This window comes from Acinonyx jubatus, chromosome A3 (genome assembly GCF_027475565.1).
Source record: "Acinonyx jubatus isolate Ajub_Pintada_27869175 chromosome A3, VMU_Ajub_asm_v1.0, whole genome shotgun sequence".
Lineage (NCBI taxonomy): Eukaryota > Metazoa > Chordata > Mammalia > Carnivora > Felidae > Acinonyx > Acinonyx jubatus.
In genome coordinates this window covers 85,044,818-85,062,204 of record NC_069388.1, presented here as the reverse complement: position 1 = coordinate 85,062,204, position 17,387 = coordinate 85,044,818, and the positions used below count along the sequence as shown (strand labels likewise).

Genomic DNA, 17,387 nt, shown 5'->3' with positions numbered 1-17,387 from the left:
AGCTAAATAAATAAAGGCAAGGATCTTTCTCTAAGCGACCACCTAAGGAAAAGAAAATAAACTAACAAAAATCATTAATCCTCAAGGAGATATTATATTCACGAAATAAGAACAGAATCATATAAAAAAGAAAAGAATAAGAAAGAGTTCTTAAAATTAAAAATATGATAAATATCTCAAATATTCTATGGAAGAACTGGAAGGTAAAGGTGAGAACTTATTCTACAAGTAAAATAAAACAAACAAAAATATTTTTATTTTTTAAGTTTATTTATTCTGAGAGAGAGACAGTGTGTGTGGGAGGGGCAGAGAGAGGGAGAGAATCCCAAGCAGGATCTTCACTCTCAGTAGAGAGACTGATGTGGGGCTCGAAATCATGAACCATGAGATCATGACCTGAGCCGAAACCAAGAGTTGGACACTTAACTGACTGAGCCACCCAGGTGCCCCACCAAAAAAAAATCTTTTTAAACAGAAAGATAGAAAATTGAGGAGAAAATAAAAAAAAAAAAAAAAGAAAAAAGGAAAAAAGAGATGAGTAAAAATCATCAGTGAAATAATTTAAGAAAAATTTCCAAAACTGCAGGATATGTATTTCTAGAATAATACTGGGGACAAATAGAAAATCCTATAGGCAGTGAGAAAGAAAGAAAGAAAGAGAGAGGGAGAGAGCGGAAGATTCACATGCAAAGAATCAGTTATCAGAATGGCTTTATACTGCCTAAGAACAACCCTGAAAGCTAGAAGATAACAGAGTGATGCCTTAAAAATTCTGCAAAAAATTGTTTCTGTCTGAGAATTGTATATTAACCAAATAATTAGATGTCAGAGTAGAATAAAAACATGTCAAACATAGTATTTTTCCAAAAATTTACCTTCTGTACACTATTCTAGAGAAGGTACTGGGGGTATGCTCCATCAAAATGAGAGGATGAAGCAGGAAGAAGACACGGGATACAGAAAACAGAGGTTCCAGCATGGGAGGAGGGCAAAGGGAATTCCCAAGATGATGGTGAAGGAAAATCATAGGATGTCAACTGCCTATCAGGCTCAGAAGGCAAGCAGGCCAAACTAAAGCGGTCAGAAGACTCCTAGAAATATATAGAAAGATGAAATTGATAGGATACCTAAAGTGAATGATCATCTTGACAGCTGGGTAAGAGTTCGGAGCTGAATTAGTAAAAAGTATATAGAAAACTAAGAAAATGAAAAAAGAAGACAGTTATTGACTCCAGGAAAACCAAAACATTATATGACAAAAGAAAAGAAATAATCATACCCTGTGGCTCAGCTGTGAATAATGTTTACTTATTAATGATAATGTAAACACGGACTACTAATCTAACCATAATTATGATATAGCCATATTGCAAGATGGACATGGGAACAGTAATTGAATGTGGTGGATGCTGGAGAAAAAAGGAAGCAAAGTTATTTTCTACCATAGTGGGAAATTAATAGATTATGACAAAAAGTTAAAAAATCTAAATGTGGCAATAAAGGCATATTATTTAAATACAAACACCAAAACAATCAGCCAAGAGAGGTGAGAATAATTACTTCCTGGAAGGGAGAAATAGGAGGGAAGGGAATGGGGGACTCCTGTTTTTTACAACAAACCAGAGGGAACTCTTTCACTCTTTAAACTATGACAAATATAACTTTGATATAAATAAAAACTTAAAAAAATTAAAGCAAATAATCAAAGATTGTATTTTAATATATAATAGAACACAACTTCCTTAAGGAGAAAAAAACACCTGAATCTATAGGCATGGTTAATTAAAAGAAACTACTACCTAGACCTACTCCTGTAAGTTTTGAATTTTAAGGATAAAGAATCCCACAGTAAAATTTACTATAAAGGAACAAAAAAAGGGAAGGTTTTAGACTTTTCTGTAACAATAAACATTAGAGGACAATGGGGAAATTTCTAAAGATTTGAAGGAAAAAAATATGTTCAGGAATTCTATAGTTAACCAATGTATCTTCTCTCTAACTTGTAAGGGCAACAAAGACACATCCACAGGTTTCTTGTGTGTGTGTGTGTGTGTGTGTGTGTGTGTGTGTGTGTGTGTGTTATTTTTTAACATTTTTTTTTTTTTTAAGTAATCTCTACATCTAATGTGGGGCTCAGGCACTGTCCAGGCACCGTCAGAGTATCTAGAACTTATTTGATGAGAGACAAGTGAAAACTTCTGTGACACATGAAAGCTATATTGATTGAACGAAACTTTGAGCTTATAATGGTTTTATTTTGAAATAAGAAAAAAGGAAATAAACCAAATATCCATCTGAATAATTAGAAACATAACAAAATAAAGCTAAGTAAAGCTAAAGGAAAAACATATATAAAAGTAGAAAATAATGAATTAGAAAATAGAAAACTCTCCACAGTTGATTTTTAAAAATCTACCAGTTTCTTTGAAAACAGTTGGTCTGATAAATTATTAAATGAGAGAAAACATAAACATACAAAATTGGAAAGAGAAATGGATATAATAAAAAAGAGACAGAATATTTTTATACTCATGAGAATGAAAAATACAAATGAATGAAAATAAACCACTGATTCCCTAGAACTATTTTATGTGCTGAGGATAGAGTGGTTAATGAGATAAAATTTTTACCTTCAAATTTTACATTTATTTATTTGATTAACATTTATAGCCCAACCATCTTCTTGCCTACTCTATCTAAGCTAAATTGAAAATGTTATAATTTTTTAAGTATGTAAACCTCATGTCTATTTTTGCTTATCATTTTATCACTTAAAATTTTTCAGTGCCTGTTAGAGGTCCTTGGCATGGTGGAAAAAGCAGGCTGTAGTGCAGTATATTCTTTTCAAAACTATTAGCACACAAGTACATAGGTAATTTATATGCATACTGAAAATGACAGGAGGATATCCATCTGACTGTTGTAGGGTTTACTTGTGAATAATAAGATCAATTATTTTTATTTTCTTCTTTCTGCTTTTCTATATTTCCAATCATTTTACAAAATGATTATGTATTATAACTAGAAAAAGTCTTAACTTATAAAAAAAAAAAAGCCTATGATCAAATTGGGGAAAAAGGTTTCCCATTTATGTGAAGTGGGTTTTAATTAATGTTGTTAATATATAAAAAGGTGAGGGGTGCCTTTGTAGCTCAGTTGGTTAAATGTCTGACTTCAGGTCAGGTCATGATCTCAAGGTTTGTGGGTTCGAGCCCTGCATCTGGCTTTATGCTGACAGCTCAGAGCCTTGAGCCTGTTTTGGATTCTGTCTCCCTCTCTCTCAGGGAAGGGATTCTGCCTCTCTCCTGCTCATGCTCTGTCTCTCTTTCTCTCAAAAATAAATAAACATTAACAAAAAAAATTTTTTTTTAATATATAGAGTTGAACATCCAATTTGAAGTAGTCATTCAGACACTCTATCACATCACCCTAGTCTAATTATCTGTATGGCATTCAATCCTATCTAACATTTTCCTTGACTTGTTTGCTTATTGTGTTTTTCTCACCCTGACCCAGTGTAAACTCTCTTACAAGAAGAAACCTTGTTTATCTTGTACCCTATCATCCTCTCTAAACCTAGAACAGTGCCTTGTACACTGGAGGAGCTCAATATTGAGTAAACTGATTGAATTGAATACATAAAGAACATTTTCAAATCAACTATTAAGAAGAAATGCTCCAATAGAAAAATGGAAAAGGATTTAATTTTAAAATGAAGAAATATACACATCCAATGAGTATTAGACTATAAACTCTGTAAGGGAAGGGATACATTTACCTTATTTATCATCATGTTTCCAACTCCTAGCATGTAACAGGTACTTAACTAAACAACTGATGAATGAATATGATGTTAAAGAAAAAACTTTCATGATGCTTGTCAAAGACAGTAAGGAAGATTTTATTCAGGAGGGACTATTGCAATAAGGGTTTTGTAGTAGGGGAGAGAGATGGAGCTCAAGTCCAAATTCAACCAGGAGAGGTACAGATTTATAGTCAAGGGTGGGGGTCAGTGGATAGAAAATTACTATGAGGAGAAACATCAAGGTTAGGGGGATTCTTGCCAGACAGACTCAATAGGATTCTTACTGAAGGCAGGCCAAGGTGATAAGATATGGAGAGTGTGGGATGAGAAATTTGATCAGATATCAAGGGTGAGGGAGTTTTTCTAAACTGACTCAGCAGGGTTCTTGCTAAATCTGGATTAAGTGGGCCAAGCATAGAGCCCAAGGTCGAGATCTAGTCAAAAAGAGGACTCAGAGGAACTTGGCTTAAGTTTGGTTAAAGAGAGAGTCCCTGGGGTGCCTGGGTGGCTCAGTCCGTTAAGTGTCCGACTTTGGCTCAGGTCATGATCTCGCGATTGGCGAGTTTGAGCCCCACATCTGGCTCTGTGCTGACAGTAGGAGCCTGGAGCCTTCTTCGGATTCTATGTCTCCCTCTCTCTCTGCCCCTCCCCTGCTCACACCCTGTCTCTCTCCCTCAAAATAAATAAACATTAAAAAAAAAAAAAAAAAAAAAGAGAGTCCCTGTCAATGAAAAAGTGTCCAAGCTCACTAACTTAAACAATGGCAATTAAAACAATGAGCACCATCTCTACCTATCAAAATGGGATAGATTTCTCTTTTAACTGTACAAATTCAGTGTTTTGCAAGGGTATGGGAATACCTAGGATTCAATGTCTTCTTTTCAGACCAAACGTTCCTTGAGGTCAAGGAGTGAATTTTGTTCATTGCAATAAAATTTCTGGGGTAACCCATGGTAAGTGTTTAATATATATTAACTGAATCAAAGAGTGGAGAGCAAATCAGTATAATTTTCCTGGAGGAAACATAATTAAATACATATATATAAATATATATAATATAATATGTAAATGTAATATACATACATATATACATAAAACAGTAAAAATTTGAAAATAAAACAATAAAATATTCAATAGTAAAGAAATGATCATTAAGCATTCATTAAAAATAATGTTTCTGGGGAATATATAATGAAGTGAGAAACTATTAAATGAAAAAACAGAATATGTCAAATATGCAATGGGATTCAATATGGCAAAAAAACAAACAAAACCCAACTGTATTTATATACAGAAAAAAATTCTAAAAGGAAATTGATCAAAATGTCATAGCAGAAATAAATGGAAAGATATTCCATGCTCATGGATTGGAAGAATTAACATTGTTAAAATATTTATACTACTCAAAGCAATCTGCAGATTCAGGACAATCACTATCAAAATATCAATGGCATATTTCACAGAAATAGAACAAAAATCCTAAAATTTGTATGGAACCATATAGACCCCAAATAGCCAAAGCAATCTTGAGAAAGAAGAACAAAAGCATCACGCCCCCTAATCTCAAACTATGTCACAAAACTATACTAATTAAAACAGTATGGTATTGAGCTAAAACAAACATATCACTGGAACAGAACAGTGAGCCCAGAAATAAACCCATGCACATATGGCCAATTAATTTAATACAAAGAAGCCAAGAATATACAATGGGGAAAAAACTCTCTTCAATAAATAGTGTTGGAAAAACATGCATAAGAATACAGGAATGAAACTGGAACACTATCTTACATCATACACAAAAATTACCTCAAAATGGATTAAAGACTTGAACCTGAAACCATAGAACTAGAAGAAAACAGAGGTAATAAGCTCCTTGACATAGATCTTGGAGGTGATTTTTTTAAAAATCTGACACCAAAAGTAACAAGAGCAAAAATAAACACCAAACTAAAAAGCTTCTGCACAGCAAAGGAAATCATCAACAAAATGAAAAGGCAACCTTCTGAATGGGCAAAAATATTTGCAAATCATATATCTGATACTGGGCTAATACCCACAACATAAAGAACTCATACAATTCAGTAGCAAAAAACAAACAAACAAACAAAAATAAAAAAAACAACAATAACCAAAAGAAAAAAAAACCCTCAAACAATTCAATTAAAAGATGGGCAGAAGATCTGAACATTTTTCCAAAAAACCCACACCATACAGATAACCAATAGGTACATAAAAAAATGCTCTATATTATTATTATTATTTTTCCTGAGAGAGACAGAGGGAGCAAATGAGTGAGAGGGAGAGAGAGGGGGAGAGGGGAAGGAGGAAAGAGGGAGGGAGAGAGAGAGAGAGAGAGAGAGAGAGAATCCTCCAGGTGAAAGAAAGAGAGGGGAGGGAGAAAGAGAGAGCAGGGCTCACCCAAAGTGGGGCTCATGCTCACCCGATGTGGGGCTCAAGCTCATCCCATGCAGGACTCAAACTCATGAACTATGAGATCATGACCTGAGCCTCAGTTAGATGCTTAACTGACTGAGCCACCCAGATGCCCCAAGATGATCTATATTATTAATCATCTGAGAAATGCAAATTAAAACCACAATGAGGTATCACCTCACACCTGTTAGAATGACTAATATCAAAAAGACAAGAAATAACAAATGTTGGTGAGGATGTAGAGAAAAAGGAACACTTATGCACTGCTGGTGGGAATGTAAGTTGGTGTAGACACTATGGATAATAGTGTGGAGGTTCCTCAAAAATATTAAAAATAGAAATACCACATGACCCAGCAATTTTGCCTCTGCGTATTTATCCAAAGGTAACAAAACCACTAATTCAAAAAGATCTGCACTCCCATGTTCATTACGGCATTATTTACAATAGCCAAGATAAGGAAACCTAAGTGTCCATCAGTGGAAAATGAATAAAGAAATTGTGGCATATATACAATGGAATATTATTCATCCATAGAAAAGAATGAGATCTCACCATTTGCAACAACATGGATGGACCTCGAGGGCATTATGCTAAGTGAAATAAGTCTGACAAAACAAAATACCATGTGATCTTTCTTACATGTGGAATCTAAAAAACATATATTTTAAGCTCATAGGTACAGATAACAGATTGATGGTTGCCAGAGGCAGGGGGTGACGGGTGGGAGAAATGGGTGAACTGGGTTTTTTGTCTGTTTGTTTAAATAAATTGAAATGAGTTTTTATTTATTTTTTATTTTTAAAATTATTTTTATTTTTTTTTAAGTAGGCTTCACACCCAGCATAGATTCCTAACACGAAGCTTGAACTCACAACCCTAAGATCAACACCTGAGCTGAGATTAAGAGTTGGCCGCTTAACTGACTGAGCCATCCAGGCGCCCTTAAATAAAATGAATTCTTTAAAAAGGGACTGAGAACTGCTTATTGGACGTAGTAATGAGAATTGGTAGAGATGGCAAGGATAGACAGTTGCACTGATGTACTTTGTTGGAAAGAGGTGCAGAAAAATGCAGTAGTTGCTGGAGGAGAATGAAAATTCAAGGTAAATTGATATTAAACTAATGACATCTAAATAAACTGCTGGAGAAAGTAGAAACATGAGTGACCTAGAATATCTCAGGTGCCTTTTACGTTGTTAGGGAGGACTGAATAACCCATACATTTTCTTTATTAATCCTCTGAGATTTACTGATCTTAAACGTGGACTTTCAGGTCTAGAAAGTTTTAGAAAAAATTCTTCTAAAAGAACATTTCTGTGGTTAATTAGACTATTAGAGCTCAAATCTAATTAGGACGCTGCTAAGAAGCATTAAATACATTTCAGTATTTTGATAGATTTTTTTCCATTGAGTTACTAATTCATTTGTTCAAAATATTTATTAAACATCTGCTGCGTATGTGTGAGTCCATTGCTTAGGACAGAAAGATGAGTGTGGGGGCGCCTGGGTGGCTTAGTCGGTTAAGCTTCTGACTTTGGCTCAGGTCATGATCTTGGGGTTCATGAGTTCCAGTCTCACATTGGGCTCTGTGCTGACAGTTCAAGCCTGGTGCCTGCTTCAGATTCTGTGTCTCCCTCTCTCTGCCCCTCCCCTACTCTCACTCTGTCTCTCTCTCAAAAATAAATAAACATTTTTTAAAAATCTAAAAAAAAAAAGAAAGATGAGTGTAATGTAATCCTGAAGGGATAAATAGGTTAACCAACAATGACAGTACAAACTGATTTGGGCTATAATGGAGGCACATTCAAAGTTCTACAGTAACAGTAAGTAGCAAAACACAGCAGGAGGAATAGCTGAAAGATTTATAGGGCAACTAAAAAGATAAAGGGGATTAAGACCTCCAATAGGCTGTTGGACTGGATATGTTGAAAAGTCCCTGAAAAATTTGAGCTTCACGAAATCAGTCAATGCAAAAAAAAAAAAAAGTCAATAGCAGTTATCTCTGAGTGATTTTTATTCTGAGCTGACTTACTTTCTTCAATGATTATGTAATTACTTTTCTAACCAGAAAACAAAAAACAATGAATGTCCTTTTCAAAGGAGGAAGATGGTTGTCATAATTTCCCTTCTGCTAAACAGTGGTTCTCAAACTTGAATATGAATCAGAATCACCTGGATGGTTGGTGAAAGGGGATTACTGCCCCTGTCCCTACATAAATATATTCTAGCTGTTTTTACTCTGATTGTGCCTTTCTTACCAGAGTTAGTTCCCTCTATCATTTTAATACACTTAATTTTACAGGATATTTGAAATTCCTTGAAAGTGAGGATTATATTTTATTCACTTTTAACCCTCTGCTCTCATATTAAGCATTAAGGAATTGCTGAAAATGAATTTCTGAAAACTGTATCCCTGTGTATAATTTTTAGTGCTGGAGAAAAGACAATGATGATAAATATGTCAATTATACTTCAGTTGAACAGGACAAACATTTAAATTTAAAAAAGTTTTTAAAAATGTTAAACCAAAAGTGGAGAAAAATGTATATGGTTCTTTCCCTTAAGTGATGCATTAGATTAGTTCATTATTTAATAATCAGTTAATGATCTGAGTAGGGCCTGATAATCTGCATTTCTAATAAATTCCATTGGACTAAAAGCTGGCAATATAGAATGGCTACATGGTATAGTGAAAATTACAAAGGTTTTGAGGTGAGTCAGGTTTTGATTCTGCCTCTGCCCTTTATAGGCTCTATGTAGCAACAGTTGACATACATTAACCCCACTGAGCCTGTTTCCACATTGACAAAATAAAAGCAATGAACACCTCATAGGTGTATTATGATATGATATAATTAAATATCCAACACAGTGGGGGCCTTAGTTAAGGTAGTTAATTCATGTTGGTCCCCTTCCCTTTGATTTCCTCTAAGGATGCACCACACATTTGCCATAACTGGGTTTACTGTGACATGAGTTAGCCACATCACAGAACAAATAATTTTCTGCAAACCTCACAAACCATACACATCCCTCTGCTACTAATAAAATCTTCACCATTCATCTATAAAACTGGGGATAATAGTACAATAGTATCTACTTTAATAATAGTAGGTAATAGTATCTACCTCACAGAGATGCATACATGAGGATTAAACAAGATAATATTTTAAGTGCTTAATACAGTAACTAGCATATGGAAAATACACGGTAATGTCTCTTTCCCTCTTCTTTTTGATTATTTATCCATAGTATCTCCTGGACTGAGTTCAAGCTTGCCTAGTTCAGACTACTTCAAATCAATTTTTTCTACCTTAATCAGATTGCTCTCTTCTTTGTCACATTTCATTTGAAGTCAATTACTTGGCTTATTTAAGAACTGGTAAGGATACAAACTACTGTATTGAGTGTTCGAGGAGATAAGTGGAGATAAGTAGAAGACTGCTCTCTGACTTTTAGTACTTGAGGTGACAATATACATGAAAAGATGAATAGGAAGGAACACAAGGAAGGGTGGGGCAAATTATACAGAAAGTAAATGTGGGAGGAGTTTGAGATTATCGTGGTTGATCTTTGATTTTTTAAAAAATCTGATTATTCTACACTCAGGAACAAGAGAATTACTAAGAGTTGCAGGACAGCACTGGTATTATGGCTGAGAAAATAGGTCCAGAGATATAAGTGGTCTAGGGGCACAGCTATGGAGGGCAAAGATTCCCTGTTTCCTGGTCTGCTGCTGTTTCTAAATATGTTTCTAAATATTTTAAAGTATTTTAATCAGTTTATAGTTGTTCTTTCTAAGTTGACAGTTCAGTGTAGCTAGTTAAGCACTGGGCTCTAAAGCCAAAATGTTTGGGTTTGAGCCCTGGCTTTGCCAGTCACTATCTGTGTGACTTTGGGCATGTCGTTTATCTCTATGCTTCAGTTCCCCCATCTATGAAATGAGTATAACAGGGGCGCCTGGGTGGCTCAGCCAGTTGAGTGTCCAGCTTTGGCTCAGGTCATGATCTCCCAGTTCGTGAGTTTCAGCCCTGCATCAGGCTCTGTGCTGACAGCTCAGAGCCTGGAGCCTGCTTCGAATTCTGTGTCTCCCTCTCTCTCTGCTCCTCCCCTGCTCACACTCTATCTCTCTCTCTCCTTCAAAAATAAATAAAAACATTAAAAAAATTAAAAAAATGAGTAAAACAATACTACCTTATTTCAACATTACCAACAAATAACTTGTTATATGTAAAGGATGAAAAACTGTAGTTTTATCATTGTAATTGCTATTAGTCTCTGAGAGAATGGAAAGCAAGAAATCCATTGTTCTAATGTTTTTTTCTTTCTTTTGCTTCTTTAAAAACGTCCTTAAATCGTCCAGATGGCTGCTTGTTAGCTACCTTAATCCTATCAGATAGAAACAAGTTTTTGTATCTTAGAAGTAAGAGTTGGAATTTGCCTAAGTCTGGCCTAGTCTGGTAACAGGAATGTCTAGGAAGGTAAAAAGTGAGATAGAAACAGATTCTAGGACCAACAGAATTTCTTCAAAAAAGTCAGTCAAGGGGCACCTGGGTGGCTCAGTCAGTTGGGCAACTGACTCTTGATTTTGGCTCAGGTCATGATCTCACGGTAGTGAGATAAAGCCCCACGTTAGGCTCCACACTGGGCTTGGAGCCTGCTTGGAATATTCTCTCTTTCTCTCATCTCTCTGCCCCTCCCCTGCTCCAGAGCCCTCACACTCACTCATTCTCTCAAAATAAATAAATAAACTTAAAAAGTCAGTCAAAATCAATAGATGTAGAGAAAGATAGAGGTCAATGAATCTAATTCCAAATGAGGTTTCCCATCTATTTTAAGGTCTATTCCAAACTTCCTTAAGACAAAATCTAGCCTTTTAAGGCAAGTGCAGAGAAATGCTCCCTGGGCTTCCTTTCAGGGAATGTTTTAGCAGGTGCTGCATTCCACCCTGGAGGTGGCTGCATGAATTTGTGAACTGAGGTGACAACATTGACTCCCTCTGGAAGAAGAAATGCTGTCTCTACACAGGAAGCTTAACTGCAAAGGCACTACTTGAAAAGGGGAGGAGGAGGAAGAGGAGGAGGAAGAGGAGGAGGGGGGGAGGAGGAGGAGGAGGAGAGGAAGAAGGAAAAGAGAAAGCACAGCAAGGCTGCTGCCAACCCAGTCACAGCACAGTTCAATATTCAGATTAGAGAAAACAAGAACCATCCCCGCCCCCGGCCTCCACTCCCCCCCAGAGTACCCTTTTCTCCTCTCCTTAAATGCTTGTTGAAAAATACTGGGACGAAGTACAAGTCAAGAACGCGGTCGGAGAATTAGGGAGAGCAAGTGGAGGTGAGAAAGAACCTATATTCGGGTAGTTAGAAAAATCATGGATGGGGAGGGAGCAAGGATTTGGAACTACCTTAAGCACCGTCCATCAGGAAATCTAGGGATGTAGAAGGGTAGTAACTGGCCTTCCAAGTCTTCTGCATTTGGCAGATGAAAATCACATTGTCCGCCAAGTGGACTTTGGCACTCAGGCGGTATCAGGGTAAAAATCAGCATCAAGGAAGGAGGGAATCTTGAGTGAAAAAGAAATAACAACAGATCAGTCTTGGGTTCTTGTGTGAGGGGATATGTGAAGGTAAGGCCCACCCACAGCATCAGCAAACGTGGAAGAACTGAGGGTCACTGTCGGCAGACGAGCCAGCCCCAGTTTGGGGTCACAGCCAACGGCTTGGATCTGCTGGTACCCTAGAATCTGCCCTGAACACAACGTTTAAGTTTCTCGGTTTGAGTCCTGCCTGTAGATTCCCAGCCGGGACACTGTCTTATTAAGCGCTCTCACTGCGCCTAGCTCAGAGCGGTCAGCTCAGAGCTGACCGCCGAGCGGTTCTCAACAACATCTGGGAGCAAAAACGGCTTTTTGAGGTTGGCGGCGGAAGGGCACAGGTTCTACTCAGAGTTGGCGTTCGACTGTGGCCTCGGACCAATTGCCAGCAAAATTCTCCCGATTACCCCTCGTCTTCCACCTTCTGCCCAGGTGACGTCGGTAAGCCCCGCAGGACCGGCCAGAGGCTAAGCGGTTAAGCCGCGTCCTTCAGGTGTCAGCCTCTCGATCCGTTTGGAAACAACAACCCCCAGAATCCCTTGTGCAGGGAGGTCAAACCGCAAGTAAGATGGCTTCAAAAGGGTGGAACATACAGCAGTTTCCTAGTCCTTGGCGGTTTCTTTACCGGATATGTTTAAATAACCGAATCCCCACAAATGCACCACCCCACTAACCACCTTCGAGGCCAAGGAGGCCACCGCAGCCGCTTTGCTCGCTCCGTCAGGGGCATCCTGGGAGTTGTAGTCCAGCCGGTGGCTTGCGCCGAACTACCTTTCCCATGGTGCACTGCGGATCGGGTGATAAAAGTTCTTTTACAAAACTCTGTACACACTGAGACACCCCCCTCCTGGGTCCCCTTCTCTCCCACGACTCCTTTTCGTCTGTCGCGACCGGGCGGCAGCAATAGGAGGGCCTCGGCCCCTCGCCGCGCCGTCCCGAGAGGCACTTCCGGCGGCGGTTCACTTCCTGGTTGGGTGGATGGAGCCGGGCGGGAGCGCGCGCGGGGGAGGGGCGGCGGGTCAGTCTCCGCTGGGCGCTCCGGGGATCAGCTGGCGGGCGGGCGGGCGCCGAACGCGGCCCCGGCTCTCGCTGCAGCGCCGCCTCCTCTCCGCGTCGCAGGCCGGCCCCGCGGCCGTGACAATGTTGCAGGGCTGGTAGCTGGGCGCCAGCCGCCGAGCCTTCTCAAGTGGGTGCCGCCGGGATGCTGCCTCGCGGGGCGGCGGGGAGACCGAGGAGGAGGGGAAGGCAGTGATCGGCTGGGTCGGCGCTGCCCGAGGCGGCCAGATCCTTCCTTTTTCCGAGCCGCGGGGACGGGGTCCGGCGCTCTGCCGGGATTTCAGCACCAGAATTTTTCTCGCTAGGAAAATGCATGAAGCGTTTCCCCGGGATGATGGCTTTTGCTCAGCGGTTGAATTCGTAAGTGTGTTACTGATTCATCCTCTCTTCTTCTGTCATCACAGGTTTAAACTTACGCGAATCGCTCTCTTGAGGAGGAGGGGACCGCGGCGCGATTGACACGCATATTCCTATTGGCATCCTCCCTCAGCCCCCACCCCCACGGCCGGATTCGGGTGGCTCCTCTCCGAGCTGAAATCCGAGAAGAAATCCTTGGATCTCTTGTTTTCTTAGAAAAAAAAAAAAAAATCCAGAAACCTTCGGTATTTTGCTTTACTGCTTCCTATTCTCAAGATGAAGAAGTTTTTCGACTCCCGGCGAGAGCAGGGCGGCTCTGGCCTGGGCTCTGGCTCCAGCGGAGGTGGGGGCAGCACCTCGGGCCTGGGCAGTGGCTACATCGGAAGGGTCTTTGGCATTGGGCGACAGCAGGTCACTGTGGACGAGGTGTTGGCGGAAGGTATGGTGGGACTCTTTCAGTGCGCCGTGAATTAAAATCTTGTGCTGATGCAGCAAGACTGGTTTCTAGTTGTTGAGTGTATGAATGGGTTTTGACCAGTTGACCCTCCCTTCCCCCTTCCCCCTTCCCTTGCTCAGTGAATCATTGTCCTTGAAAATTTTAAAACTGAGGTTTGGAAGTGACAGGGCTTATGGGGTGGAAGGACGTTGCTGGAAATTGTTTACCTCAGTGACCTTTTATTATTTTTTTAAAATTGACAAGCCAATTCTTGTCTGCCTCACTGAATTACAAGGATCAGAGGGAAAACGTATGTGTGAAAGTGTAAAGCTTCACATCAAATGTAGGGTGCTGGGCTTGTCATCCTCCTTAAACTTGAAATATTGATGTGAGGGCTGAAGGGTGGAGATGGAGTACCTTTAAGAAGGGAGAGGGGTTTCTCCTTCTACCCAACTTTCCCACTCTCATGAGCACGCACTGGAGGAAGAGAGGATTTTCAAAGAATGGGAATATGTTTTTCTAATAGCCAAGGCTCTTGGTGAATTTGACTAGTTTTGTTTCCTGACCCAACTGTAATCAGGTCCCCAGGATGTAGCTAAGATAACAGAAATTGCACGAGATGAATGTGGTTATTTTGAAACCAGTCCACTAGGCCCCTCTTCCTCCTGTTTTAGTTTTTATTTTTTAGCCAAAAGAATTACTTGAGAGTGACATCTGATTTTTATTTTTCTTCTGTTGGAGAAGATGTTATTTAGATCTGCTGTGCAAATTCCCTACATGTGTGTTCATCTGTGTATCTATAGATATGTAAATATATGTTTTTTATCCTCCAGGCTTTCTGGAAATCTTTGCATGTCTCTTTTGGTAACCTTAACCTCGACCTTCATAATTACACCAGACTCATACTTTTCACAGCCCATTGCCTGCCTTGTGTGCTTTTATTTTTAATAAAAGCAGCGATTTCCTTGGCATGAAGCTATTCAAGCTAATTGAATGGGGCCAACCTGCTGTAGGTTGTGTTATCGGTTGAGAGGGGATTGGGGAAGGGGGATGCCACTGTTACTGCAACATGGTGGTTGTGGGGGGACAGTTTATTAGCTGGAGTGGAGCCTTTTTTGCAAGCTAAGGTTGAAGCAAGAGTCCTAACCTGGGCCTGGGAGATCCCTGTCATGGTGAGTGTTGTGGGCGGGTGGGTTAGGAGGAGGAAAAAGCTGTGTTTGACTCTCAGCTTGTGCAAGTACTGGGTTCAACCGGGCCCAGTTTTCTGGGGTTAGGGTGGAAGCCTTTACTTTAAAAGCACTTTAGAAAAAAAAAGATCTGACAATTAATGTCCTTGTGAAATTGTTGCTCTTTTCCATTCTCAGCACTGCTCTAGCTGGACTTAATCCGGGGCCTGAGTCACTGTCCCTCTGGATCTTTCCTTGTGGGCTTTGGTGCAGGATGGGAGATGCTTCTGTGCCCGCTGCCAGATCCGCACCCTTGAGTCTGATCTGTCTCTTTCATTCCCGTGCCAAAGCCCTTGACTGCAGTGGGATGGAGAAATAGAGAAGGAGTGTGTGAGAGAGAAATCAGGAGGAATGAGGGGCACAGAGCTCTTTCCTTCTCTTTGAATGGCCTCTGCTGACTTTATAGCCCGGGAGCATCTGGTTCAGCTAGGATATTGTCTCCTTGCACGTGGGGCTACCCTAAGCAGTACCTGTTCTCAGAATCTGAATGATGGGGAAGATAAAAGGAAAATTGGTCTTTGTCATCTAGGCTGTCCTCCTCTCCCCTGGAATTCATCCCTGAGAATTGCACATCACGCATTATGATATTTTTAAGTGGAACTTAGGGCTTGCAGCTCTGCATTCATTTATTTGTTCATTCAACAAGCAGTTACGGAGTGTCTGTGATGTACCAGGCACTGTGCTAGACCCTGGAGGTATGACATAAAACTAGATGCTAGAGTTTACAAACTACTTTGAGAGATGGAAAACAGCCAGTTAGAATAGAGTGATATGTGCTATGGAGATGAGCTTAGGGTGCAGCGGCCCTCAGTTTTAGAGAGCCAAGGATTGCTTTCTGCAGGAAGTGACTGACCAAATGAGTAGGAGTTATCCAAGTGTGAAGACAGCATGGACAAAGACTCAGAGCAGCAGGAGAGAGTCTCACGTAAAACTGGGTCTGGTGATATTGTTCTTTTTATGTTCTTTAACTGAGACTTTGCATTTGTGGCTCTTAGAAGTATATAGCTATGTAGGAGTCAGTATACAAAGTATTTATGTAGCATCCACTAAGTAAAAAGGCACTGCTAGGTTCTGAGAGGGATATGGGGAGTTCTAAAGGGTGATGTCTGCTTTTAAGGAGCTGTCACAATTTGGGAAGACAAGGCAGATACTCACACATACAGTACAGCACGGTTACCAGCAGTGTCTGTGTAGTCAGGCAGATCTAGGTTCGAATTCTGCATCTGTTCTTTACTAGCTGTGAAACCTTGGATAAGACTTTTCAAGCCTCTCTCAAATCTGTTTCCCTATGACAGTGGTTCTCAAAGTGTAGAGCCTGGATCAGGAGCATCAGCATCATCTGGAAGCTTATTAGAAATGCGAATTAGGCCTCACCCCATAAACCAAGAGTGTGGTGGGGCTTTAACAGATTTCTGGAGAGATTCTGATGCAAGCAAAAGATCAAGAACCCTTGTCCTATGGAGTTGTTGTGAAGATTAAATGAAGCAATGTATATGAATTATTTAACATTTTTCAGGGGTTCAACGAGCGGCAGCCATTATTTGCCAGCAACATTACATCCTATATATAGTTCAGGGGAAGTGAAGGGGCATTGTGAAGGCTAGTTTGGCTACAGCGATCTGCAGCTATCCCATTCCCTATTGTGGGTGGACAGAGTCAGATATTTTTCTGCAGAAGCCTCACTAGCTCCGTCAAGGGTCAATAGATATTTTGGGTAGCCATGTTCCTTCCTGTACCCTTTCCTTTTTGAGTGTCCAGGTGCTGCCCTAACCACCAGTCCCAGCCAGAGTTGTCCAAGGACAACTGTGTGAGTGCCCAGGACAGTGGCCAGGCAGTATGGGGAGGGTGGGCTTTAAACATAGACTCTTTTCCCACCACATCCCACCTATCACCCCTGTTTCTCTGATGTGGGTGTTGGTCTCTGCTTTATAGTGAGGAGTGCAGGAACACCGAGAAGGAGCTGCTGTAGTAATAAAGGAGAACGTCTGGGCTGCCATCTCCATCAGCAGCATCAGCACTGTTCATCTGCTTTCACTAACTAGTCACTGAGGGCTTGTTTGGGAGAAGTGAAGCCTCTACACCATGAATTCAGAAGGATATGGCTATCTCTAGGCTGGGTGTAGAGGGAGATATTTTCTCTTTAGCTTCCTTAGTAAAGATGCCATGATGACTTCCTAATCATGTCTAAGGTAATGGGCATGTGATGTCAAGGAAAGACTTGGTTTAAGCTTCCAGAATAAGCTCCATGGGAAAATAGGAGCAGTGCTCAGAGAAGGACTGAAGAGTAGTGCCTTTGTCATACGTCCTTAGCTATGTGAGGCCTTACGTTCTAAGCTTTAAACAGTACATGTTTGTCGAATACCTACTGTGTCCAAGACCACATTCCAGAACTCCATCAGTTCTGTATAAGGTGGGTCATGTGCCCCTGCAGAGCAGTTTCCTTACTTATACTAAAGGAATCCAGGTCTAGAGTTA

The 17,387-nt window shown here is 40.3% G+C and overlaps 2 protein-coding genes across 19 annotated transcripts in view; one reads left to right on the top strand and one right to left on the bottom strand.

Annotated features, from left to right (window-relative positions):
• Positions 1-12,655, bottom strand: part of ANXA4 (annexin A4) — a 159,285-nt gene extending 146,630 nt beyond the window's left edge. The window contains exons 1-2 of one of the 2 annotated variants that reach the window (XM_053200721.1): positions 12,515-12,655; positions 11,649-11,807 (exon numbers count right to left, since the gene is read on the bottom strand). The gene's annotated coding sequence lies outside the window, so the exon portion shown is untranslated. Of the gene's footprint in view, positions 1-11,648; positions 11,815-12,514 lie in introns of those variants that run through there. The other variant, XM_027072294.2, reaches the window with a different exon arrangement.
• A 155-nt stretch (positions 12,656-12,810) lies between these two features.
• AAK1 (AP2 associated kinase 1) overlaps positions 12,811-17,387 on the top strand; it is a 169,700-nt gene continuing 165,123 nt past the window's right edge. For 16 of the 17 annotated variants that reach the window (XM_027072282.2, XM_053200719.1, XM_053200717.1 and 13 more), the window contains exons 1-2: positions 12,811-13,023; positions 13,298-13,689. In XM_027072282.2, coding sequence (XP_026928083.1) covers positions 13,527-13,689 — 163 coding nt within the window. In that variant the 5' untranslated portion in view covers positions 12,811-13,023; positions 13,298-13,526. The other variant, XM_053200712.1, reaches the window with a different exon arrangement.